General features: G+C 74.4%; 1 protein-coding gene across 1 annotated transcript in view; it reads left to right on the top strand.

The window, feature by feature from the left end:
• The window catches only part of LOC142028572 (SCO-spondin-like), a 30,394-nt gene extending 7,139 nt beyond the window's left edge, over window positions 1-23,255 (top strand). Inside the window, exons 22-93 of the mRNA XM_075022412.1 lie at window positions 6-143; window positions 236-438; window positions 569-696; window positions 807-916; window positions 1,188-1,337; window positions 1,468-1,561; window positions 1,693-2,093; window positions 2,312-2,542; window positions 2,621-2,794; window positions 2,989-3,225; window positions 3,402-3,524; window positions 3,641-3,732; window positions 3,836-4,061; window positions 4,695-4,847; window positions 4,946-5,086; window positions 5,206-5,391; window positions 5,477-5,627; window positions 5,696-5,855; window positions 5,942-5,996; window positions 6,099-6,209; window positions 6,318-6,536; window positions 6,624-6,721; window positions 6,953-7,094; window positions 7,177-7,395; window positions 7,503-7,668; window positions 7,747-7,816; window positions 7,899-7,956; window positions 8,841-8,969; window positions 9,118-9,270; window positions 9,800-9,964; window positions 10,187-10,366; window positions 10,497-10,619; window positions 10,777-10,903; window positions 11,042-11,167; window positions 11,252-11,343; window positions 11,456-11,623; window positions 11,732-11,984; window positions 12,049-12,095; window positions 12,576-12,722; window positions 12,797-12,963; window positions 13,294-13,454; window positions 13,785-14,005; window positions 14,399-14,440; window positions 14,553-14,726; window positions 14,938-15,147; window positions 15,414-15,581; window positions 15,657-15,788; window positions 15,974-16,214; window positions 16,445-16,597; window positions 16,678-16,724; window positions 16,977-17,150; window positions 17,231-17,377; window positions 17,738-17,868; window positions 18,227-18,351; window positions 18,449-18,495; window positions 18,711-18,791; window positions 18,858-18,992; window positions 19,076-19,237; window positions 19,324-19,440; window positions 19,676-19,814; window positions 19,917-20,119; window positions 20,410-20,577; window positions 20,725-20,852; window positions 20,982-21,118; window positions 21,224-21,270; window positions 21,363-21,527; window positions 21,679-21,887; window positions 21,984-22,079; window positions 22,284-22,344; window positions 22,488-22,618; window positions 22,709-22,859; window positions 23,062-23,255. Coding sequence (XP_074878513.1) covers window positions 6-143; window positions 236-438; window positions 569-696; window positions 807-916; window positions 1,188-1,337; window positions 1,468-1,561; window positions 1,693-2,093; window positions 2,312-2,542; window positions 2,621-2,794; window positions 2,989-3,225; window positions 3,402-3,524; window positions 3,641-3,732; window positions 3,836-4,061; window positions 4,695-4,847; window positions 4,946-5,086; window positions 5,206-5,391; window positions 5,477-5,627; window positions 5,696-5,855; window positions 5,942-5,996; window positions 6,099-6,209; window positions 6,318-6,536; window positions 6,624-6,721; window positions 6,953-7,094; window positions 7,177-7,395; window positions 7,503-7,668; window positions 7,747-7,816; window positions 7,899-7,956; window positions 8,841-8,969; window positions 9,118-9,270; window positions 9,800-9,964; window positions 10,187-10,366; window positions 10,497-10,619; window positions 10,777-10,903; window positions 11,042-11,167; window positions 11,252-11,343; window positions 11,456-11,623; window positions 11,732-11,984; window positions 12,049-12,095; window positions 12,576-12,722; window positions 12,797-12,963; window positions 13,294-13,454; window positions 13,785-14,005; window positions 14,399-14,440; window positions 14,553-14,726; window positions 14,938-15,147; window positions 15,414-15,581; window positions 15,657-15,788; window positions 15,974-16,214; window positions 16,445-16,597; window positions 16,678-16,724; window positions 16,977-17,150; window positions 17,231-17,377; window positions 17,738-17,868; window positions 18,227-18,351; window positions 18,449-18,495; window positions 18,711-18,791; window positions 18,858-18,992; window positions 19,076-19,237; window positions 19,324-19,440; window positions 19,676-19,814; window positions 19,917-20,119; window positions 20,410-20,577; window positions 20,725-20,852; window positions 20,982-21,118; window positions 21,224-21,270; window positions 21,363-21,527; window positions 21,679-21,887; window positions 21,984-22,079; window positions 22,284-22,344; window positions 22,488-22,618; window positions 22,709-22,859; window positions 23,062-23,084 — 10,439 coding nt within the window. The 3' untranslated portion in view covers window positions 23,085-23,255. The remainder of the gene's footprint in view (window positions 1-5; window positions 144-235; window positions 439-568; window positions 697-806; window positions 917-1,187; window positions 1,338-1,467; window positions 1,562-1,692; window positions 2,094-2,311; window positions 2,543-2,620; window positions 2,795-2,988; window positions 3,226-3,401; window positions 3,525-3,640; window positions 3,733-3,835; window positions 4,062-4,694; window positions 4,848-4,945; window positions 5,087-5,205; window positions 5,392-5,476; window positions 5,628-5,695; window positions 5,856-5,941; window positions 5,997-6,098; window positions 6,210-6,317; window positions 6,537-6,623; window positions 6,722-6,952; window positions 7,095-7,176; window positions 7,396-7,502; window positions 7,669-7,746; window positions 7,817-7,898; window positions 7,957-8,840; window positions 8,970-9,117; window positions 9,271-9,799; window positions 9,965-10,186; window positions 10,367-10,496; window positions 10,620-10,776; window positions 10,904-11,041; window positions 11,168-11,251; window positions 11,344-11,455; window positions 11,624-11,731; window positions 11,985-12,048; window positions 12,096-12,575; window positions 12,723-12,796; window positions 12,964-13,293; window positions 13,455-13,784; window positions 14,006-14,398; window positions 14,441-14,552; window positions 14,727-14,937; window positions 15,148-15,413; window positions 15,582-15,656; window positions 15,789-15,973; window positions 16,215-16,444; window positions 16,598-16,677; window positions 16,725-16,976; window positions 17,151-17,230; window positions 17,378-17,737; window positions 17,869-18,226; window positions 18,352-18,448; window positions 18,496-18,710; window positions 18,792-18,857; window positions 18,993-19,075; window positions 19,238-19,323; window positions 19,441-19,675; window positions 19,815-19,916; window positions 20,120-20,409; window positions 20,578-20,724; window positions 20,853-20,981; window positions 21,119-21,223; window positions 21,271-21,362; window positions 21,528-21,678; window positions 21,888-21,983; window positions 22,080-22,283; window positions 22,345-22,487; window positions 22,619-22,708; window positions 22,860-23,061) is intronic.
• The last annotated feature ends 652 nt before the right edge of the window (window positions 23,256-23,907 follow it).

The raw sequence follows: 23,907 nt of genomic DNA, 5'->3' as shown, positions 1-23,907 counted from the left end.
GGCAGGGAGGGACGTGACAGTGAACGGGGTCTCGGTTCGACCCCCCAAAATCTACAGCGGGACCGGGCTGACGCTAGAGCGCGCCGGCCTCTTCCTCCTCCTCCTCCTCTCCCGCCTGGGGCTGGCGGTGCTCTGGGACGGAGGTGAGACCTGCTGGGAGGGCTCGGGGGGGTCCCCGGGGCCAGCCGTGCCACGGTGGGCCGCCGGTGCCAAGCGCCGTGCTGTGCCACCCCAGGCACGAGGGTGTACGTCCGGCTGGAGCCGCAGCACCGGGGCCGCGTGGTCGGGCTCTGCGGGAACTTCGATGGCGACGCCGAGAACGATTTTGCCAGCCGGCAAGGGGTGCTGGAGCCCACCGCCGACCTCTTCGGCAACTCCTGGCGCCTCAGCCTGCTCTGCCCCGAGGTCGACAGCGCCGACGCTTGGCACCCCTGCACCGTACGGATGGGGACAGGGGTGGGGAACCGGGGTAGCTGCGCGGGGACGGTGGTGGGGAGCAGGTGTGGGGGCAGCCCCGGTGCCTGGCTGGCCAAGGGATGGCATCTGACAGCAGTGCTGGCCCCCCCAGGAGAGCCCCCACCGGGCGACGTGGGCCCGCAGGCGCTGCAGCGTCCTCCGGCAGCGGCTCTTCGCACCGTGCCACGACGCGGTGCCGTGCCAGCGCTTCTACGACTGGTGCGTCTTCGATGCCTGCGGGTAAGTGCCGAGTCGGCAGCGGGCAGGGGGTCCCCAAACCGGGGGGGTGGGGGGTCCCACCACCCCCATCCCACCGGTCGGGGCACCGACCCGCCGTGCTCTGCCGGCAGCTGCGACTCCGGGGGGGACTGCGAGTGCCTGTGCACGGCCATCGCCACCTACGCTGAGGAGTGCGGCCGGCGCGGCATCCACATCCGATGGAGGAGCCAGGAGCTGTGCCGTGAGTCACCGTCCCCATCCCCGTGGGCTCCGGTCGAGGCTGGGGGGGCAGTTTTGGGGGGGTCCGTGCTGGGGGCCGGGCTGTGCCCCCCACGGGCTGTGCTGGGGTCTGGGTTTGGTCCCGTGGCTGATCCAGATGTGTGATGGGTCTGGGGGGGAGGCTGGGATCCGGGGCTGGGGGGGGTCAAGAGCCCCCTGCATGGGGAGGGAGCGGGACCAGGTGGCTGTGAGGTGGGGGGGGGTCCCTGCCCTGCCCGACACCTTGTCTGCAGCCCTGCAGTGCGACGGGGGGCTGGAGTACAACGCCTGCGGCCCCCCCTGCCCCCCCACCTGCCGCAGCCTCGGTCGGGAGCCCCCCGAGCACTGCCAGGGCCTGTCCTGCCTGGAGGGCTGCTTCTGCCCCCCGGGGAGGGTCCTGCACGGTGAGACCTGGCGACGGCGTGGGGCTGGCGTGGGGATGGTATGGGGCTGGCGTGGGGCTGGAGTGGGGCCGGTGTGGGGCTGATATGGGGCTGGCATGGGGCTGACACCTCCTCCCCTCTCCGCTGGCAGATGGTGGCTGCATCGAGCCCGCCGAGTGCCCGTGTTTCTGGGACGGCTTTGCCTTCCCGGCCGGTGCCACGGTGCAGCAGGGCTGCAAGAACTGGTGAGTCTCCCCGCCTGGTGCGGCACCGGGCTGGCACAGCCATCCAGCACCTGCCAGCAGCCGGGCTACCGGGACGGTGACGCCAGGATGGTGAGGAGCACCCCAGGGCTGAGCCGTCCCCATCCCCGCAGCACATGCGCCGCGGGTCGGTGGCATTGCCCGTCCTCGCCGGAGCCGTGCCCGTCCGAGCCGCGTTGCGCCGAGTGGGAGTTCGCCTGCCGCGCCGACGGGCGTTGCGTGCCGGGCGCCTGGGTCTGTGACAACGAGGAGGACTGCGGGGACGGCTCGGATGAAGTCTGCGCCCCGCGCTGCGCCCCGCACCAGCACCGCTGCGCCGGCGGGCAGTGCCTGGCCTGGGGCGCCCGCTGCGACGGCGTGCCCGACTGCCCCGACGGCTCCGACGAGGACGGCTGCCCCCCCTCCACCTGCACCCCCCCCGAGTTTGGCTGCGCCAGCGGCCGCTGCCTCCCCCCGGGACGCGTCTGCGACGGAGAGCTGGACTGCGGCTTCGCCGATGACTCGGATGAAGCAGGCGAGTGGCCCCACGGCCCCCCCACGGCTGGGCCCAGGGGTGCTGGGGGGGGGCATTGTGGGGGTCCCGGGTCCCAGAGCAGTGGGCTGCAGGAGGGGGCTGCAAGCAGGCTGTGCCCCATAGCAGCGGGGCCTATGCCCCATGGCGGAGGTCCCTGAGCCCCCTGACCCTGGGGGTCTATGCGCCACGGCGGGGGTCCCTGACCGCTGCCACTGCAGGCTGCAGCCCGAGCTGCGAGGCGGGCGAGTTCCGCTGCGCGGTGGGCCGGTGCGTGCCATACCCTCACCGCTGCGACGGCCACGACGACTGCGGTGACTTCAGCGATGAACGCGGCTGCGGCTGCCCCCCCGGCCACTTCCAGTGTCCCGATGCCCGGTGCCTGCCCCCATCCACCGTCTGCGATGGCCACCGCGACTGTGCCAATGGCACCGACGAGGCTTTCTGCCCAGGTGAGGGCCATGGGGCTCCGCCGCCGGGACCCCCTGCCCGTGGCGGTATCGCCCCATGGGACTGTGTGTCCCCCCCAGACCGGGTGACCTGCGCCCCCGGGCAGCTGCCCTGCCCCGACGGCTCCTGCATTGGCGAGGCCACGGTCTGCGACGGCCACCACGACTGCCGGGATGGCTGGGACGAGAGCCCGGCGGGGTGCGCGGCGGCACTGGCCGCCGCCGTGCTCACCACCCCCGCCAACGCCTCGGCAGGTGAGGGGCGCCGATGCCGTGGGGCGGCCGGACTCCCCGCGCGGCTCCCCGCTGCCCTGCCCCATAGCCCCGGTGCCGGCACGGGGGAGGTTTGCCGGGATCGCCGTGCTCTGCGCTGGGATGGCACCTGGTGGGGATGGGGGTGCGATGGGCACCGCTGGGCCGGGCACCCCACGGTGACCCGCTGCCCCCAGTGCCGGCGTGCGGCCCCTACGCCTTCGCCTGCGGGAGCGGGGAGTGCACGCCGCGGGGCTGGCTCTGCGACGGCGAAGCCGACTGCCGCGACGGCAGCGACGAGCTGGGCTGTGCCGGTGGCTGCGAGCCCGGACACTTCCCCTGCGCCCACGGCACCGACTGCGTCCCTTACGGCCACCTCTGCGACGGCGTCGCCCACTGCCGCGACCGCTCCGACGAAAGCACCGACCGCTGTGGTGAGCTGTGGTCGGGGTCTCCCCCGGTGTCCCCCTCCCCAGTGACACCCAGCACGGTGGGATGCTCTTGGGGGGTCCCCCCGGCGTCCCCCTCGCCAGTGGCAGCCGGCATGGTGGGATGCTCTTGGGGGTCCCCCCATGGCGTCGCGCCTGATGGTGCTCTGGCCCCGGCGCAGGCTCAACCGCCATCCCGCCGTGTCTGGGGCACTTTGCCTGCGACGATGGCGTGTGCCTCAACACATCGAGGGTCTGCGACGGTGCCACCGACTGTCCCCGGGGCGAGGACGAGCTGGCCTGCGGTGAGGGGCACCCCGGCAAGGGAGGTGAGGGGTGGCGGGGGGCTGCAGCCTGACAGCGCCTGGGGGTTGCGGCTGGAAACGGCCACCCCGCCACGGCCACCCCGTCCCCTCCCCAGAAAGCCACGTCCCCACCGGTGGGAGCAACCGAACGGGGGGACCCTGTGCCGAATACGCCTGCGGCGAGGACGAGTGCGTCACCTTCCAGCAGGTATGGGGGCTGTGGGGGACCCCCGCCCCTCCCGGTGCCACCACGGGGTCCCTGCGGTGCTGCCCCGCCGCCTCCCCGGCTCAGCATCGCGCCGGTGCTGCAGGTGTGCGACGGGGTGCCGGACTGTGGGGCCGGGGGGGGACCACCCCAGGACGAGCAGGACTGCGGGGTCTGGGGGCCCTGGGGGCCCTGGGGCGCCTGTACCCGCTCCTGCGGCCCCGGCTTGCAGCAGCGCACACGGGGCTGCCACCAGCACCGACCCGGCGTGCTGCACCGGTGCCGCGGTCAGGCTGCGCAGGAGCAGCAGTGCTTCAGCATCGCCTGCCCCGGTGAGTGGGACTGCCGGCAGGGATGGGGGGGTCGGGGCAGGGGGGGCCGGGGGGTGGGGGCTGGCACGGGGGTTTGGGGGGGGTCCCACCGCTGGCGATGCCCGAGGGGTCCAGGGGGACCCCATGGCTGGGGTGTCTACGGGATTTGGGGGTTCCCATGGTTGGGGCTGCCCAGGGGAGTTGGGGGTTCCCGTGGCCGGGGTGCCTGGGGAATTTGGGGATTTCCACGGCTGGGGCTGCCCAGCAGGTTTGGGGGTTCCCAAGGGGGTTCCCAGTCCCCCCCAGGGACACCCCAATACTCCCTTATAGCATCCTGATATGCCCCTAGATGACCCCAGTCCCCTTTGGGACACCCTAGTACTCCCCAGGGTACCCCAATACCCCCTCCAAAGACCCCATTATCCCCCTCCAGGACCCCAATATCTCTTCAGAACATCCCAGTACTACGCTAGATCACCCCAACGGGCTGCCCAAGGGGTCTGGGGTGTTCCTGTGGCCGGGGCTGCTGGGGCAGGAGCGGGGCCCCCCCGGACAGGTCAGGGCTGGCCGCGGCCCTGGGGTGCCAGGGGGTGCACGGGCAGGGGGGTGCGGGCAGGGGCTGCCCACCCTCACTCCTCTCCCTCCCGCCCGCAGTGGACGGCGCCTGGAGCGAGTGGGCGACCTGGTCCAACTGCACGGGGGGCTGCGGTGGGATGCGGCTGCGGCGGCGGGACTGCCGGCCCCCCCAGAACGGTGGCCGCCACTGCGCCGAGCTGCCTGGCGCGTCCCCCGCCACCCTCGAAATGGGTGGGTGACGGTGGGGGGGGGGGGCTCTGGGGGACCGGGGGGTCCCGGTGAGATGGGCGGGCTCCGGGGGGTGGCTGACCCCGCTCCTCCCGCCCCAGGCGCCTGCGAGCCAGGGGGCTGCCCCAACGCCTCCGCCTGCCCCGGGGGGCTGCGGCCCCGGTCCTGCGCCCCCTGCCCCGCATCCTGCGCCGACCTCGCCGCCGGTGCTAAGTGCCGGCAGGACCGACCCTGCAGCCCAGGTGAGGTGGGGGGGGACGACGATGGGGGGACCTGCGGAGACCCCGGGGGACCCTTCGCCTTGGAGTGGACAAGAGGCCAGCCGCAGCGCACCCACCCACCCACTCGCCCCCCGTGGCAGGGTGCTGGTGCGCGGCGGGGCTGGTGCTGGATGCCGGCAGCGGCCGGTGCGTGCGCCCGCGGGAGTGCCCCTGCCAGGTTGGGGGGCTGCGGTACCGGCCGGGGCAGCCGGTGAAGGTGAACTGCCGCCTCTGCACCTGCCTGGACGGGCAACTGCGGCGCTGCCGCCAAAACCCCGACTGCACCGGTGGGTCCCGGCACGTGGCGGCACCGCGACGGCAGGGAGGGGCCGGCGGGACCCCCGCTGACCCGGTGCCCCCCGTTGCTGGCAGTGCACTGCGGCTGGTCGGCGTGGTCGGCGTGGGGCGAGTGCCCGGGTCCCTGCGGCTCCCAGAGCGTCCAGTGGTCCTTCCGCAGCCCCACCAACCCCAGCCGGCGCGGCGGCGGCCGGCACTGCCGCGGCATCTACCGCAAGGCCCGCAGGTGAGGCGGCAGGCGCCGGGGGTGGCGAGCGGGCGGGCGGGCTCCCCGCCGACCTCCCCTCTCCGCAGGTGCCAGACGGCGCCGTGCCGGCAGTGCCAGTACCAGGGCCGGCGGCGCGTGCCGGGGGAACGCTGGCGCGGGGGGCCCTGCCACGTCTGCCAGTGCCTGCCCAGCCTGGCCGTCCGCTGCTCGCCCTACTGCTTCCACCGGGCTGCCGGCTGCCCCCAGGTGAGGGCTGGGGGTGCTGGTGCATCCCCGGGGGGGGGATGACCCTCCCTGCCGGTGATGGTGACGGTGACGGTGACCCCACGCAGGGCCAGGTGCTGGTGGAGGGCCACGGGGACTCCTGCTGCTACTGCGCCCCGGCAGGTGAGTCGGGGGGAGCGGGTGCCGCAGCGGTGGGGGGGGGGGCGTCCCCACGGTGTGGGGGCTGCCCCAGCACCGGCTGCATGGTGGCTGTCCCCACCGTAGGTGACAACGGGACAGCCACCCCCCCAACGCTGACGACGGAGCCCCCCTCCGCCACGCCGGCAGAGCCCCCCGGCAGCCCCCTCCTCACCTTCCCGCTGCCTCCCCTCGGCGGTAAGCAAGACCCCCCCTCATCACGGGGCTGCCCTCTGCGGGCAGGGTGCGGGCAGCCGGGGACTGGGGGCTGTGTCCCCCCCTGCTCCACGTCCTCCACCCCGGCAGATCCCTGCTACCGCCCGCTGGGCATCGCCTCCCTGCCGGACAGCAGCTTTGCCGCCTCCTCGGAGCAGGCAGGGACCCCTGCCCACGCTGCCCGCCTCCACGGCGGTGACCCCGGGCAGGAGCTGCGGGGCTGGGCCCCCCCGGACGATGCCTACCCGGCGCTGCTCTCCGAGCCCCCCTTCCTGCAGCTGGACCTGCTGGAGCCCACCAACATCACCGGTGGGTGCCCGTCCGGACCCCCGGGCATCGCCGGCGGCGGCGGTGTGGGTGGGGGTGCCGACACGTTGCCGCGCTGTCCCCTGGCAGGGGTGGTGGTGCAGGGAGCCGGCTCCTCCGACGCCTTCGTCACCGCTTTCCTGCTGCGGTTCAGCGCCGACGGCACCCGCTGGCACCGCTACCGCGAGGTCACCGCCGACGGCCGGCCCGAGGCCAAGGTGCCGCCCGCGCCGGGGCGCGACCGCGACCGCGGGCGGGCGTGGGGGGAGGCACGCGGCGAGCACCGGCTGCACGTGGAGCCACGGTTGCACGCACGGGGCCACGCACGCGGGTGCTCGTGCACAGGCGTGCGCGCCCCCCTGCCTGTCCCTGCCTGCACACCCCTGCCTGTGTCCCCCCTCCCTGTCCCCCCCCTGCAGCTCTTCCAGGGTAACTGGGACGCCGGCACACCAGCGGTGCGGCTGCTGGGCCGCATGGTGCAGGCGCGGCACGTCCGCATCCTCCCCCAAGACTTCCACAACCGCATCGTCCTGCGCGCCGAGCTGCTGGGCTGCCCCCCAGGTATGGGGGGGCGAGGGGGGACACGCCTTCATCCCCCACCACGGGACCCCTTCTCCTGCCCACCTCCGCCTTCTCCCCAAAGTGCCACCTGCCCGGCTCAGGGCCGTGACGGTGCCGGTGATGCCGGTGCCGGTGACGATGCCAGTGGTGCCGGTGACTATGCTGGTGACGGCAAGCCAGCGCCCCTGCGGCGTGGGGGAGTTCCGGTGTGGGAACGGGGGCTGCGTCCCCGGGGGTCCCCACGGTGCCCTGTGCGATGGCGTCGATGACTGCGGGGACCTCTCGGACGAGCTGCCCTGCGGTGAGCGGGGTCAGGGGCCCGGTGCCGCGATGGGGGCGTCCGGCACCGCGGGGGGCCCGGGGCTGTGGCGTGCTGCCCTTGACGACGACACTGCCCACCCCGTGCAGGGCTGGCCCCCCCGGTGACCACCCCGGTGCCCGGGCTGTGCCCGCCGTCCCACTTCACCTGCCCGGGCTCCGGCGGCTGCCTCCCGGCATCCCAGAGGTGCGACGGCATCGCCGGCTGCCCCGACGGTGCCGATGAGGCCGGCTGCGAGACCCCCGGCGCTGGCAGGTACCGGTGCTGGGACGGTGCTGGTGCCGGGGGGGTTCGGGGTGGGCGACCCCTAATTGCCGCCTCTGCTTCTTCCAGCCCCACGATGCCCGTGGCAGCCGGCGTCCTGGTGCCGACCACCCAGCTGCCATCGGTGCCCCCGGCCACGGTGAGCCCTGGGGGGGCTTGGGGGGGGGCAGTGGGGGGGTCTGGGGGACAGCAGTGGGTGATACCTGTCTGTCCCCATGCAGGTGTCCCCCGGGACGGGCACCCGGCTGACCCCCAAAGGTGCCGAGCCCACCCCCCCAGGTACGTGCCGTGGGGCAGAGCGGGGGGGGGAAGGACCTGGTGGAGCCTGGGGGTTACCTCGGGGGGCTTGCAGGGCTGGGGGGGCTCTGGGCTGTGGGACCCCCCCGGCTGCACCCACCCTTGCAGCCGGCCCTGCCAGGGGACCGTCCTGCCCCCCACAGCCGGGTCCTGCCCCACACAGGGCAGCCAGGGGCTGAGCCCCCCCCCCAGCCCCCCACTGTGGCCGAGGTCCCCCCAGAGCCAGAGCCACCAGCCCCGCGGTGCCGGGGGGCACGGAACCAGCACCGGCCAGCCTGGGGGGCTCTGCGCAGCTGGAGCTGAGCGGTGCCCCCCCCGCCGGGCTGCCAGGCCCCCCTGACACCCCGACACCCCCCGGCACCCTGCCAACGGGGACCAGCCCCTCCGGGGGGCCACCCTCCTCCGGACCCCCCCCGGTGTCCCCCTGGGTCACAGCACTGCCCTCCCTGGCTCTGACGGGGGTCCCCCCCCCAACCCCCCCAGGTGAGGGGGATCCCGGGGGTCGAGGACGGGCACGCCCCCCCCCCCAGCCGATGTGGTACCCTGGGGAGTGGGACGGGGACGTGGGCGTCTGTGGGGCAAAGTGGGGGGGGGGGGGGTGGCAGCACCCCAGCTTGCTGCCATGGGGCTGGGGGTGCTGTGGGTTCAGGGGTGCCGTGGGGCTGGGGGTGCCGTAAGCTTAGGGGTGCTGTGGGGTGGGTGCCGTGGGTTTTGGGATGCTGTGGGCTGGGTGCTGTGGGGTGATGGGCGCCGTGAGCTGGGTGCCGTGAGCTTAGGGGTGCTGTGGGGCTGGCTGTGCCATGCCCACCCCCACACACTGAAGGGGCTGTGCCCCCCCGTGCCCCCCCCCCCCTTTGCTCCCGCAGGTCCGGCGCTGCCCCGGCTGCTCTGCCCACAGGGCCAGTTCACCTGCGAGGTGCTGGGCTGCCTGGATGCGGCCCTGGTCTGCGACGGGCGCCAGGACTGCCTGGACGGCTCGGACGAGGCGCGCTGTGGTGAGCCGACCCCCCCCCAGGGGACCCCCCCATGGATGCGGGGACCCCCCTCCCCAGGGAGGGGGGGAAGGCTGAGCCCCCCAAAACCTGCCCACAGCGGGCAGGGGGGGCTGTCGGCGGTGAACCCCGCTCCCTGCCCGCTCCACAGGCGGCCCCCCCACCTCCACCAGCCCCCCAGCCTGGCCCCCCCCCACCTGCCCCCCCAAGCAGTTCTCCTGCGGCAGCGGGGGCTGCCTGCCCCCCGAGAAACGCTGCGACCTGCACCCCGACTGCCCCGATGGCTCCGATGAGCGTGACTGCGGTACATGGGGGGGGACGGGGATGGGGACTCGGACCCCCCCATCCCGGGGTGGCCTGCTGCTGGCCAGCTCTGGCCCCCCCACCCTGTCCCTGCGGTGTCCGGCCACTTGTGCATTTGCCTGCCCTGTCCTGGGGAGCTGGGGGGGGCACTGGGGCTGGGGGGCACTGGAGCGGGGGGGCACTGGGGCGGGGGGGTACTGGATCTGGGGGGGCACTGGGGCTGGGGGGCACTGGGGCAGAGGGGGTACTGGGGCTAGGGGGGCACTGGGGCTGGGGGGTATTGGGGCGGGGGGTTATTGGGGCTGGGGGGGGCACCGGGGCTGGGGGAATCTGAGGTCGGGGTTCTGAGGCTGGGGGGGTTCCAAGGCAGGGGTCACTGAGGCTGGGGGGCCCTGAAGCTGGGGGGATTGAGGCTGGGGGTCTGAGCTGGGGGGCTCCAAGTTTGGGGGGGGCCCAAGGGTGGGGGCTGGATGAGCGGGGGGGGGGTGTCCCCCAGGACAGCCCTCACCCCCCACCTCGCCCCCCCCCAGCCGACTGCATCCTGTCCCCCTGGGGTGGCTGGGGTCCCTGCAGCCGCTCCTGCGGGCTGGGGGTCACCCTGCGCCGGCGGGCGCTGCTGCGGGGGGCCCTGCCCGGGGGGGCCTGCGCCCGCCCCCGCCTCGACACCCGCGCCTGCTTTCTCCGCGCCTGCCCAGGTACCCGCTTCCACCGCGGGCCGGGACCCCCCCAGGGGCCGGGACCCCCGCCGTGTCCTGGCCGACCGGGGGTCCCGATGGTGGGGGGGGTTGGGGAACCCGCAGTGGGGGGCAAGGGGGTGCCAGGGGGTCCTGTGGCTGAGCGATGGGGCAGCACGGGTGGGTGGGCAGGGGGTGCCCACCCCCTCTGCCTCCCCGCTGCCCCCCACCCTCTCCCCCCAGTGCCCGGCGGGTGGGCGGCCTGGGGGTCCTGGTCCCCTTGCGATGCCAAGTGCGGGGGGGGCGTGCGGAGCCGGACGCGGAGCTGCAGCGATCCCCCCCCCAAGAATGGGGGGCAGCCCTGCCTCGGGGGCACCCTCCAGAGCCAGCCCTGCAACCTGCAGCCCTGCGGGGAGCCCCCAGGTATGGGGTGGGGGGACGGGGTGACCCCTGCCGGGGGGGGAGAGCGTGCCGGGGTGCAGGGGCCTGGCACTGGGCTGACTGGGGGAGCACCCCGTCCCTGAGCATCCCTGTTTGCCCCCCTCCCTTCCAGCCTGCGACCCCCAGATGGTGTTTGTGGGGGCCGGGGGCTGCGAGGGAGGGCGGGTGCCCCCCTGCCCCCAGACCTGCGGGGACCTCAGCACCAACAGCACCTGCCCGAGCCCCTGCCAGGAGGGTGAGTGATGGGGCTGGGGGGGTTGGGGGGGCACGGGGAGCGGCTGGGGACACCACGGTGACAGAACGGGGGGCTGGGGGTGGTGGGGGATGCCGGCGCCCGGCGCGGTGGCGGCAGGTGCCGGTGGTGCCGGTGCTGAGGGCACACCATCGGGCAGGCTGCCGGTGCCCGCCGGGGCTGTACCTGCAGGACGGCGGCTGCGTCAACGCCAGCCAGTGCCGGTGCCACCTGCCCCAGGAGCACCGCCTGCCCGGTGAGGTCTTCCTGCGGGGCTGCCGCCGGTGGTGAGCGCCGACACCGCGAACCCGCGCCCCGCCTGCACCCCGGTGCTGCCGGCAGGCCAGGCTCGCCGGGACCCCCACCGGGGCCTTTGGGGGGTGTCCCTTGCCCGTCCCGCGGCTGAGCCCGGCGCCCGTCCCCAGCGTGTGCCGGGATGGGGCGGTGACGTGCGAGGATGTGGCCTGCGCCGTGGACTGCGGCTGGTCCGCCTGGTCGCCTTGGACCCGGTGTGATGGCGGCTGCGGCGCGGGGACGCAGGAGAGGTTCAGGTGCGGGGCTGGGGGGGCTCTGCCCCGCGGCGATGGGGGTGGCGGTGCCCCGTGGATGGGCAGCCATGCGGCGCCTTCCCGCAGGTCACCCTCCAACCCCGCGGCAGCTGCCGGCGGAGCCCCCTGCGCCGGGGAGGCCCGGGAGGTGCGAGAGTGCCACGAGCCCTGCGGCACCGGTAGGCGCCCACCAAGCCCCACGGCGGCACCGGAGATGGTGGAGGCTGTGCCGGTGCCGGCCCAGGGACCCCCGAGCCCTCGAGTGCCACGTGTTTGGTCTGTCCCCGGCAGAGCCCGGCACCGGCTGGAGCGCCTGGACGCCCTGGTCCGAGTGCTCCGCTCCCTGCGGCTCCGGCGAGCAGAGGCGGCACCGGGCCTGCACCCCCCCGGTGCGCGGGGGCCCCGACTGTGCCGGCCCCCACGTCCAGACACGGGACTGCAACACCCAGCCCTGCCAAGGTGGGTGCCCCGTGCTGGGCAGTGCCGGTGGTGGCCGATGCCCAGCCCCGCTGCCAGGCAGCACCAGTAGCAGACGACACCCGGCCGCCCTGCCCATTCTCCTTGCAGCGCGGTGCCCAGGGAACATGGTCTACCGGACGGTGGAGGAGTGCCAGCGCGGCGGGGGGCCCTGCCCACGGCTCTGCCTGGACCAGGGCATGGGCGTGGAATGTGCCGCGCTCTGCCACGACGGCTGCGCCTGCCCGGCCGGGCTCCTGCTGCAGAACCAGAGCTGCGTGCCGCCCGGCCGCTGCCTCTGCTACCACCACGGCCGCCTCTACCAGCCCGGTGACACCGCCGCGCTCGACGCCTGCAACAACTGGTGAGCATGCGGCCGCCGGGGTCCCCACCCGGGGTCCCCCCCGCTGACCCCCTCTCTCCTGCAGTACCTGCACGGCTGGGACGATGGTGTGTAGCACGGAGCCCTGCCCAGGTACCGGCCGGCAGCCGTGGCACCGGGGTTGGGTGGGGGTCCCGGCATGGCTGTGGTGCCAGGGGGGCACACAGTGTGGGAGTGGGGGGACAGGGTGGCACGGGGCAGCATGGGGTGGGGGGGTCCCTGGAGGGCAATGCTGCCTTGGCGCAGTGCTGTGCCGTGCAGTGCCACGCGGTGCCACGTGGCACAGCATAATGCAATGTGCTGCCGCGGAGAGCGTGGTGCCGTGTGGCGCCATGCAGTGCGGCACAGCACGGTGCCGTGTGCTGCGGTGCCGTGTGGTGTGGTGTGGGCGATGCGGTGGGGCTGAGCAGGTCCCCCCGGGGCCTTTTTCCCAAGGGCTGTGGGTGTCGGGGCTGGCGTCGGCTAACGCCCCCGCTGCCGGTGGGGCTGAGGCCGCCCCTGGCCGGCCCCCGCACGGCTCCGTGTGAGCCGGCGGCACCCCGTGCCATCCCGCTCTCCCTCCCGTGCCCGCAGAAGTGCTGTGGGGCGCGTGGTCGCCGTGGGGCCCCTGCAGCGTTTCCTGCGGCGGCGGCGAACGGCTGCGCCGGCGGCAGTGCCACCAGCCGGCGTGCCCGGGGCTGGGCCTGCAGAGCCAGATCTGCAACACCCAGGTGTGCCGGGGTGAGTACCGGCCCCCAGCCCTGCCCCACAGCCCCGGCGCTGAGCCCCGGCGCTGAGCCCCGGTGCTGGCGCAGAGGCGGGCTGCCCGGCGGGGCGGCTGTACCGCGAGTGCCAGCGGGACGAGGGCTGCCCCTATAGCTGCGCCCACCTGGCCGGCCGGGTGGGCTGCTTCTGGGGGGGCTGCCAGGAGGGCTGCCACTGCCCCCCCGGCACCTACCTGCACCGCGGCGCCTGCCTCTCGGTGAGTCCCCGGCACCCCACGGTGCGCTCCCCTGCCCCGGACCCCTCTCCGAGGGGTGACCCCTGGGTGCTGCCTTCTCCTGCGCTGGGACTGGGGGGGGGGCTGGTGCCTGCTCACAGGGTGGCCCCAAATCTGGGGGGGGTCCCAGGGCGGTGGGGGCTCCCCGGGGCAGTGGGTGCTCCTTGGGGTGGTGGGTGCTAGTTGGGACAAGGGGGGCTCCTTGGGGTGCTGGGGGATCCCAGGTCCATGGGTGCTCCCCGGGACACTGGGGGCTCCCCGGGGCCACGGGTGCCCCCCGGAGCCGTGGGTTCGAGGCCAGGTGCGGTGCAGGAGTGCCCCTGCGTGCTGACGGCAGAGCTCCTGCGGGAGCTGCAGAACGGCTCCGCCGCCCCCCCGGACCCCCCCGGCCCGGGCACCCCCGGGTTCCCCCTCCTCGTGCCGGGCCAGGAGCTGCCCCCGGGCAGCACCATCCATACCGCCTGCACCAACTGGTAAGCGCCCGGCACCCGCTGCCTTTCCCCACCACCGTGTGCCCCGCTGCCCTTCCCCACAGCCTGGCACCCCACTGCCCTTCCCCAGCACCCTTCCCCACCACCCAGCACCCTACCACCCTTCCCCACCACCCTGCTGCCCTTCCCCATCACCCAGCACCCAACTGTCCTTCCCTACCACCCCACTGCCCTTCCCCATCACCCCACTGCCCTTCCCCATCACCCACCACCCCACTGCCCTTCCCCACCACCCCGCCGCCCCCCTCCCCATCACCCAGCACCCAGCCCCTGCCCCACGGCTCCTGCCTGATGGCTGCCCCCCCTGCCCAGCACCTGCCTGCACGGCCGGCTGCACTGCTCGGAGCCGGGATGCCGACGGGACGGGGGGTTCGAGCCCTGGGGTCCCTGGAGCCCCTGCTCTCCCAGCTGCGGGGGGCTGGGACTGATGACCCGCCGGCGGGGCTGCACCAGCCCCCCGCCCGCCAACGGGGGCCGGGACTGTGCCGGCCCCCGCACCGACAGCAAGTACTGCCAGAGCCCCGACTGCCCCGGTGGGTCCCGACCCCTCTGCCGTGGGTCCTGGTCACAGCCCCAGTGCCAGTCCCTGGGTCACGGCCCATTCCCATCCCCTCTGCCGTGGGTCACAGCCCTGTCCCCATGTCGTGCCGTGGGTCACAGCCCCATCCCTGTCCCCTTTGCCATGGGTCCCAGCCCCAGCTCCATGTCATGCCGTGGGTCCCAGCTCCATTCCTTCTGCCCTGCTGTGGGTCACCCCATCCCTGTCCCCTCTGCCCTGCCATGGGTCACAGCCCCCTCCCCATCTCCATCCCCTCTGCCCCATGGGGCCGTGGGTCCCACCACCCCACCCTAGTGGGCCAGATCCTGCCCAGGCACAGGGGCCGGGGGGTTTAGGGATGTCATGGCATTTGCTTTCGCCCCCCCAGCAACGACCGTCCCCACGCCGGAGCCTGGCCCCACCACCCCAGGTGAGGGGGGATGCCGCCTCGGGACCCCTGACCCTGGTGGGGGGCTCGGGGATGGGGGGGGTCTCATGCCCCTGGCTGACCCCGCTGATGGGGAGCCTTCATCCCGGGCCAGGCACCGAGGAAGAGGAGGGCTTCGGCCCCTGGTCGCCCTGGACCCCCTGCTCCAAGACCTGCACCCACCCGGACGCTCCGGCCACCAAGAGCCGCAGCCGCTCCTGCAGCCGGGCTGGGGGCTGCGGCGGGGAGAGCGTCCAGCAGCGGCCCTGCAACCTGCCCCACTGCGCAGGTGGGCTATGGGGGGGGACCTGCCCCACTGCGCGGGTGGGCTATGGGGGGGGACCTGCCCCACTGCGCAGGTGGGCTGGGAGGGTCTCTCTGCCCCACTGCTCATGCAGGGGACTGGGGGGGGGTCCCTCTGTCCCCCCTCCCCAAGGCTCTGGGGGCTGCCAGGCGCAGGGGTGCAGGTGCTGGTGGTGCCAGCTCCGGTGTCCCCGCAGCCGCCCCCCCATGCCCGGGGGAGTCCTGTGCCGGCCAGGATTGCCGGTGGACGCCGTGGGGACCGTGGGGCGGCTGCTCCCGCAGCTGCGGCGGGGGGCTGCAGCTCCGCCTGCGCGCCTACACCCCCCCCGGGCCGGGGGGCCGCTGGTGCCCCGACATCCTCAGCGCCAACGCCCAGCACCGCTTCTGCAACCTGCAGGCCTGCCAGGGTGGGGGGGGATTGGGGGGCGGTGGGGGGGAACGGCTGAGGGGCTGACTGGGGGTCTCGGGCAGGGTTAGGGGGGCTGGTGGGGGGCTGGTTGGGGAGTTGGGGGGTCAGGAGGGCTGGGAGGCAGCGGGGGGTCTGGGGGGCTGGTTAAGGGGGTCTGGGGGGGTTGGTTGGGGGGGCTGGGAGGTGGCAAGGGGGGAGCTGGGGGGCTGGCCGGGGGGGGGACTGGGTAGCACCCCCATTTGACACCCTCTCGCCGCACGGCAGTGGACGGTGCTTGGTCAGCCTGGAGTCCCTGGTCGCGGTGTGACCGGACGTGCGGGGGGGGTCGCTCCGTCCGCAGCCGTTCCTGCACCCGGCCCCCCCCAAAAAACGGGGGGCGACCCTGCCCCGGCGAGCGGCACCACCTGCGCCTCTGCAACCCCCAGCCCTGCGGTACGGCACGGGGCAGGGAGGGTTCGGGGTGGCTGCGGGGGGGTCACCGCGGGCTCTGACGGTGCCGTCTGCCAGGGGAGGGCTGCCCACCCGGCATGGCGCTGGTGGCCTGTGCCAACCGCTGCCCGCGGCACTGCCGGGACCTGCAGGAGGGCCTGGTCTGCGGGCAGGAGGAGCGATGCCAGCCCGGCTGCCGCTGCCCCGACGGTGAGTCCTGCTTGTCCTTGTCCCCCCCCCGCTATGTGTGTCCCCCCAAGGGGAGCCCACCCTCAGGTCCCCCCCCACTGGTCAAGGCCGGGGGTACCCGTGTGGTCTGCAGGGGCACACGCGTGCGCCCCGTCCCCGAGCGTCCATCGTCTGTGTGTGTCCCCCCCCTCGCCTCATCTCCACAGGCACCCTGGAGCAGGACGGGGGCTGCGTGCCCCCCACCCACTGCGAGTGCACGGACGCGGCGGGGCACAGCTGGGTGCCGGGGAGCCGCCGCCGCGACGGCTGCGAGAGCTGCAGCTGCGCCGGGGGCCGCCTGCGCTGCGCCCGCCGGGGGTGCCCCCCGACCCCCTGCGGCTGGAGCCGCTGGAGCCGCTGGGCACCCTGCAGCGTCACCTGCGGGGACGGGCGGCAGACCCGCTTCAGGTGACGCGGCACCCCGGGGGACACGCACCCAGGGAGGGACGGGGTGGGGTACGGCACCCGGGGGGGACACGCGTGGCACCCGGGGGGACACGTGGCACCCGGGGGACACGGCACCCGGGGACGAGCTGTGGGGCAGGATCCGCTGTGACCCCACCGGGTGCTAGCCGGGACCCAGCTCCCGCAGCCCCCACGATGCGGTGGGTGACCCCCGTGTCTGTCCCCCCACCCAGGACCCCCACCCCGGACTCGGGAGACGGCGAGTGCGGTGGGGTGGAGGAGCAGAGCCGGGGCTGCACGCCGGCGCCCTGCCCACCCCTCTGCCTGCAGGGCGGCAGCGAGAGGCGCCTGGGGGAGAGCTGGCCGCGGGGCGAGTGCCGGCGATGGTCAGTGCCGGGGGGGGGCGAGGGGGCCGGGGGCCGAGCTGCACCCCCAAACCCACCCGGCCTCTGTCCCCTCCCCACAGCACCTGCACCCCCGAGGGCATCCAGTGCCAGGACATCCCCTGTGCCGGTGAGTGCCCCCCGCCCGCCTGCGTCCCCCCACCACGGCGCCCGCCCCGTGCCGGGTCCCCCAGCCAGGCCCCGGTGAGGGGATGGGGCCACGGGCATCACCGGCATCCCCGGTGGGTGCCGGGACCGCGCGACCTCCCCTGAAGCTTGAGAGTCCCGTAAAGCCCCCGGGACTCCCAAATGGGGACAGAGGGGACCCCAGGCGCCGTGGCAGCGGCGGCTTCGTGCCGTAACGCGCCGTGCCCCCGGCCAGGTTCGGGGGTCTGCGCGTGGGGTGCCTGGAGCCCCTGTTCCCGCTCCTGCGGCACCGGCTTGGCCACCCGGGAGGCTGCCTGCCCCTGCCCGACCCCCGGCCCTGCCTGCAACCACAGCCACGGCCACGGCACACGCCGGGAGGTGGAAGCGTGTTACCTGCGCCCCTGCCCAGGTAGGGTGCCGGGGCGGCCAGGGTCGGGGGGCTCGGCAGGGTCCCTGCCCGCCATCACCCCATCTCCTGCCTGCCCGCAGCTGCCTGCCCCTGGAGCCCCTGGAGCCCCTGGACCCCCTGCTCCTGCCGGGCTCCGTGGCAGCACCGGCACCGGCACCGGCTGGGCCCCGCCGGCTGCGTGGGGGTGGACGGGCAGAGCCGTGCCTGCAACATCTCGGGGTGCTCGGGTGAGCGACGGGGCTGCCCGCACCCCCTGCCCGCACCCCCTGCCTGCACCCTGCCCATCCCTGTGCCGGACCGGGGTGCCCCTGCCCTTCCCGGCTCCCTGCCTGCACCCTGCCCATCCTGCGCGCTCTATTTGGGGTGTCCTCGCCCATCCTGAGCGCTCCCTGCCCTCTCCCTGCCCATCCTGTGAGCTTCCTGCCTGCTCCTGCCCATCCCACGCCTGCCTGCCCGTCCCGGGTGCCCCTGCCCGTCCCCACGGGGGTCTCCCTGCCTGTCCCGTGGGCTGCCTGCCTGCCCCTGCCCGTCTCAAGCACTGCCCGTGGCGGGGGGCTCCTGCCTGACCCCTCTCCCCGCCTCCGCAGAGGCCAGCTGTGCCCCCCCCTTCCAGTACCAGCCCTGCGGCCCCCCCTGCGCCCAGTTCTGCTCCAGTCTGCGGCACCCCGAGCTCTGCCCGCAGCCGCCCCCCTGCCTGCCCGGCTGCACCTGCCCGCAGGCAAGAGTGGGCAGGGGTGGGCAGGGGGCTACAGCACAAGAGAAGGGGGTCTGGAGGTGGGAGGGGTCCCTGGGGATGGGGTGGGATGGGGATGGGATGGGATGTGAATGGGGATGGGGATGGGGATGGGGATGGGGTGGGATGGGATGGGGTGGGGATGGGGATGGGATGGGATGTGAATGGGGATGGGGATGGGATGGGATGGGATGGGATGGGATAACCCCACCAGGGTTGGGGGCCATGGCAAGAGCCGGGTGCCAATGTCCAGCTGCCACTGAAAGGGCAGGAGGGGTGGGGGGCTGTGGGAGGGGGTCTGGCACCCCTACCCCCCACCTCCACCGCCCCCTGTACCCGGCAGGGGCTGCTGGAGCAGTCCGGGGGCTGCGTGCCCCCCGCGCAGTGCCACTGCCTGCACCCCGGTGGGCAAGGCAGCCCCCCGACCCTGGCTGCCGGTGACACCGTCCTCCTGGGCTGCAAGGAGTGGTGAGCGGGGCCGGGGGGCAGCCCCACACACAGGGGGGCCAGGGGTAGGGGGGTCAGCGCCGGGGCGGTGGGTGCTCAGCCGCTGTCCTCTTCCCAGCGTGTGCCAGAACGGGACCCTGCGGTGCAGCAGCGAGGGCTGCCAGGGTGAGTGCGGACCCCCCGGCACCCCAGAGCCCCCCGCCCTCAGTGGCGTCTCCCCATGCTCGGCCCCAGACGCCCCCCCCAGCCCCTTCCCTCTGCTCGGGGACCCCCCACACCCCCCCCAGCAGCTCTGCCCGCTGCCTGCCCCACACCGGTGGGGGCTGCCCCCTCCCCATCCCCCCGGCCGGGGGGTCCCCAGCAGGTCCATGTCCCCCCAGGGCTGCTGCCGCTGAGCCCCTGGTCGGAGTGGACGCCCTGCGGACCCTGCCTGCCCCTGCCCACGCTCGGCCCCGGCACCCTCGTCCAGCTGCTGGCCCAGCCGGGGCGGTGGCAGCCGGCGGAGGGGACGCCGGCGGGGGTCTCGGCCCTGGCTGCGGTGCAGCATCGCTACCGAACCTGCCTGGACCCCCAGACCGGGCTGCCCTGGGCCGGCAGCGGGGCCGCCTGCTCGGCCGAGCTACGGCAGGAGAGGCTCTGCCCGGACCCCCAAGTCTGCCAAGGTACTGGGGGGCTGTGGGGTGCCGGGGATGCTGTGCCGTGCCGGAGGTGTCCCCGCGGGGCAGGTGACGGCCGTGTCCCGCAGACCTGTGCCTCTGGAGCCCCTGGGGGCCCTGGGGGCCCTGCCGGGACCCCTGCAGCGGGGGCTACCGCCTGCGCCAGCGCCAGCCCCAGCGCCCGGCTGCCGGCCAGCACTGCCGCGGCGCCCACTCCCAGACCGAGAGCTGCAACGCCGCCGTCTGCCCAGGTAACCGCCTCCCTTCCCCGGCACCCCGGGGACCCCCGTGCACCCCTGTGCCCCCGCTGCACCCTGAGGCCCGGCATCGCGCCCAGGGGAGGCGTGCGAGGAGCGTGGACGAACCTTCACCGCGTCCTGCGCCAACGGCTGCCCCCGCGCCTGCGCCGACCTCTGGCCCCACGTCGAGTGTCTGCAGGGACCCTGCAAGCCGGGTACGTGCCCCCCCCCGACCATCCCCCTGAGCTGCCTGCAGCCCCCTGCCCCATAGCATGGCCCCCACCCCATAGCAGAGCCCCCTGCCCCACGGCACCAGCTGCACCGTGGCACGCCGGTGCACCCACACCCTGCTCCGTGCATCCTCGCAGCAGAGCCCTCCCCAGCCCACTGGGGGCTCAGGACCACCCGCAGCACCCGTGGGTGCAAGCCCGCTCTTCTCTGCCCCCGCAGGGTGCCGGTGCCCCCCAGGGAAGCTGCTGCAGGATGGGGCGTGCGTGCCCATCGCCGAATGCCACTGCGGGCTGCCCGCTGCCAACAGCAGCCGGGAGCTCCGGCCAGGGCAGGTGGCCGAGCTGGAATGCCACAACTGGTGGGTGCCGTGGCGGGGGACGTGGCGACAGGACGGGCACTGCTGTGCCGCGTGGCAGAGCCCCTGGGTGGGATGCTGATGCCGGTGCCGCTCCTGGTGCAGCACTTGTTGGAACGGGACCTTCGCCTGCCCGGCTGCGGCGTGTCCCTCCTACGGGCCATGGTCCCCGTGGGAGCCCTGCTCCCGCAGCTGCGGTGGTGGCAACACCTCCCGGCACCGCAGCTGCCAGGAGAGCGCCGGGGGGGTGCCCTGTGGTGCCACCGGCACAGAGGAGATGGCCGAATGCAACATGCAGCCCTGCCCTGGTGAGTGCTGCCATGGTGGGCCGGGTCGTGGGATGGCAGAATGGTGGGTTAGTGGGATGGTGGGACAACGGGATGGTGGGATGGTGAGATGGTGGGTCGGTGAGATGGTGAGATGGTGGGACGGTGGGACAGTGAGATGGTGGGTTGATGGGTCGGTGAGATGGTGGGACGGTGGGTTGGTGGGACAGTGAGATGGTGGGACGGTGGGATGGTGGGACTGTGGGATGGTGGGTTGGTGGGATGGTGGGACGGTGGGTTGGTGGGATGGTGAGCCCATGCTCCCCCCACAGCCGGCTGCCAGCTGAGCCCCTGGTCCCCATGGAGCCCCTGCAGTGCCAGCTGTGGCGGTGGCACCTCTGAGCGGCACCGTGAGCTGCTGCCGGGGGGCCAGGAGGAGCCGTGCCCCCTCCTGCCGCTGCTGCTGCAGCGCATCTGCAACGCCCACAACTGCTCGCCGGGTATGGGGGGGCCCAGACAGGCTGGGGGGGTGGCCTTTGGGGTGCCAGGGAGCTGCGGCTTTGCCGGCTGAGCCACAGGATGGCAGCGGGTGCTTGGCCGGGGCCGGGGGGGCTCAGTGCCGCAGCCGCCCCCTCCTCACCCCGCAGAGTGCCCCGGCGGGCAAGTGTACGGGGACTGTGCCAACGCCTGCCCCCGCACCTGCGCCCACCTCCGCCCGGGGACGCGGTGCCTGCCGGAGAGCTGCCAGCCTGGCTGCGCCTGCCCGCCCGGCCAGGTACGGCTGTGCCCCCCGAGCCCTCCCCACAGCCCCGAGGGACCCCGCTGCCACCCCAGGGACCCGACTGGTTGGGGTCAGGCGAGCGGGGACGGAGGGGCACCCCGGTCACCGCTGGGTGCCCCCCAGGTGCTGCAGGACGGCGCCTGCGTCCCCCCCGAGCTGTGCCGCTGCCGGCTGCCCCCCACCTCGTCCGGGGCCCACAACCTCTCGCAGCAGCAGGAGCACGCGCCGGGCAGCCGCATCCAGCTCCGCTGCAACAGCTGGTGGGTGCCGCGGCCCCCGGCATCGCCCCGGGGCCGGGTCACCCCTTGCGGGTGGCCGAGCTGGTGGGCTGGGAGGGCACTGATCCCCCCCACCTCTGTCCCCAGCATCTGCATCCGCGGCGCCTTCAACTGCTCCCAGGAGGACTGTAACGGTGAGAGACCCCCGTCCCCATCCCCGTCCCCATCCCTGCGCCGTACCACGGTCCCCGTGCTGCAGCTGCCATGTCTCGCCCCCCCCCCGCAGTGGACTGCCTGTGGTCCCCGTGGTCATCCTGGTCCCCCTGCTCGGTGACGTGCGGAACGGGTGAGCGGCTCTCCCGCCGGCACCCGCTCCGGCAGCGCCTCTACGAGGGAGCAGAGTGCCTGGGGCCCCCCACGCGCCGGACCCCCTGCAGCCTCCCCGACTGCCGTGAGTGCCCCCCGCAGTCCCTCGACCCTGGGAGGTGGCGAGGGAGGGGACAGGGCTGGGTGCCAGCCCCAGGCTGAGGCAGCGATCCCTGTATCCTGTACCATGCCGGTGCCGGTGGCGGTGCCGGTGCCATGCCCTGTGCCACATGCAGCCTGTCCGATGGGCGAGCGCTGGCAGGGCCCCAACACGACGGACAGCTGTGAGCGAAGCTGCCAGGACACCCTCGGCGAGCCGCCACGCAACTGCAGCGGGGCCCCGGCCCCCGGTTGCGTCTGCCAGCCCGGCCACTACCGCAACAGCACCGGCCACTGCGTCCCGGCCGCTCTCTGCGAGTGCCGGCACCGGGGGCAGCTCCACGAGGTGAGCGGTGCCGGGGTGATGACCCTCGTGTTGGGGGTGCTCTGTTGCACCCCCCTGGCCGGACTGAGCCCTGTGTGTCCCCCCCTCCTCGGCCAGGCTGGCAGCGAGTGGCAGGAGGAGTGCGAGACGTGCCGCTGCGTCAACGGGCAGGCTGCCTGCACCGCCGGCTGCCCCCCCCTCGCCTGCCCTGAGGTGTGGGGTGCTGGTGGGGATGGGGGGGGGCATGTGAGGGGAGGGGGTGCATGTGGGGAGGGGGCACTCGTGGGCAGGGGATGCCCATGGGCAGGGGGCACACGTGGGCAGGGGGCACTCGTGGGCAGGGGATGCCCATGGGCAGGGGGCACACGTGGGCAGGGGGCGCGCGTGGGCAGGGGTCTGAGGCCGCCATCTCGGCAGGGCGCGGTGAAGGTGCGGGAGCCGGGCGGCTGCTGCCCCGTCTGCCGGGAGGAATGGCCGGGTAAGGTCCCCGCACCCCACGGCGGGACTGGACGCCCACCGGCATCCCGCGGTGTCGCCCCACGCGCTGCCGGGGAGGGGGGGAAGGCGTCGGGGCGTCGCGGGGGGCACAGGCAGCACCGCCGTCGTGCCCCTTCCTCGCAGAGGAGCCGCCCTCCACGTGCCGGCGCTTCACCGAACTGCGCACCATCGCCAAGGGGCCCTGCGCCCTGCCCGACGTCGAGGTCAGCTACTGCGCCGGGCGCTGCCGCTCCCGCACCACCGTCACCGCCGAGGTCAGCCGGCGCCGGGGGAGGCAGGAGCGGGGTGGGGTGGGGGGGTCTCCCCGGTTTTGCCCCCGCCACCACCGCGCACCTCTCGGGCAGGAGCCGTACCTGCAGAGCCTCTGCGAGTGCTGCAGCTACCGCCTGGACCCCAGCAGCCCCATCCGCATCCTGCGCCTGCCCTGTCCCGGCGGCCACACCGAGCCCGTGGTGCTGCCCGTCATCCGCAGCTGCCAGTGCAGCAGCTGCCAGGGTAAGCGGGGTGGGGGGCAGGCAGCGCCCCCCCCGGGTGCAGCACCCTGAGCCCCTCACGCGCTGGGGATGCAGCATCCCGAGCCCGTGGCGTTGCCAATGCCGCAGGTGCCAGGGTGAGCGGGTGGGGGGTCAGGGTGGGGGGCAGCACCCCGGGGGCGGGGGTGCAGCGCCCCGAGCCCGCTTCACCCCCTCTCATGCAGGTGGGGATTTCTCCCGGCGCTGAGGACCCCCCTCCCCACATCTGGATGCTTCCCCCCCCCCATCCCCAGCAGCAGCGGTGGCACCCCTGGGATGCTCCGGTGCTCCGGGCCCGCAATAAACCTGCGGGAGCAGCCCCCTGCCTCTGGCACTGGGCGGTGGGGGGGGGGACACTGGGAAGGGCCCAGGGAGGGACTGGGGAGACTGGTGGGACACTGGAGGGGGGACTGGGGAGGACCTGGGAGAGGTCGAGAGGGACCAGGGAGACACGGGGGGGACACTGGGAGGGATGGGGAAGGGCTTGGGGTGGACCTGGGGAGAGCTTGGGGGGGATCGGGGGGACAGAGGGGGACACTGGGAGGGACCAGGGGGAACTGGGGGGGCTGACTGGTGGGCAGAGGGCTGTCACTGTCACAGGAGGGTTTTGGGTGAGATGTAGGTGCAACCGCTGCTCTCCTGGGAGGGCGGGTGAGCGGGTGGCAGCACCGCAGTGAGCCAAGCCCCGGGACGGGCAACGCGCCGGCCACGTTCACCCCCTGGCACTGCACGGGCAGAGGGAGGCCGGTGCGGCCCAGGGCAAGGGGTGGGAGATTTTGGTGTTCGAAAGGAGAAGGGTCATTGGTCTGGCGGGGGTCCAATGGCCGGGAGGGACACGCTGTGCCACCCATCACAGGGCTGGGTGCTGCCGGTGCCAGGGGTGCCGCGGGGTGCCGGTTGGTGCTGCAGGTGCCGGTGCTGCCTGAGGACGGGGCCGCCGGCCGCCGAGGGGTGGGCAGAGCTGGCGGTGGGGCGGACGGAGCTTTACTGGTGTGTACTGGGCGATGACCACCGTACCAGGCACAGCCACA

This window comes from Buteo buteo, chromosome 2 (assembly GCF_964188355.1).
Source record: "Buteo buteo chromosome 2, bButBut1.hap1.1, whole genome shotgun sequence".
NCBI lineage: Eukaryota > Metazoa > Chordata > Aves > Accipitriformes > Accipitridae > Buteo > Buteo buteo.
The sequence above is the reverse complement of the archived record's forward strand: the minus strand, read 5'-3'. Positions and strand labels throughout refer to the sequence as shown.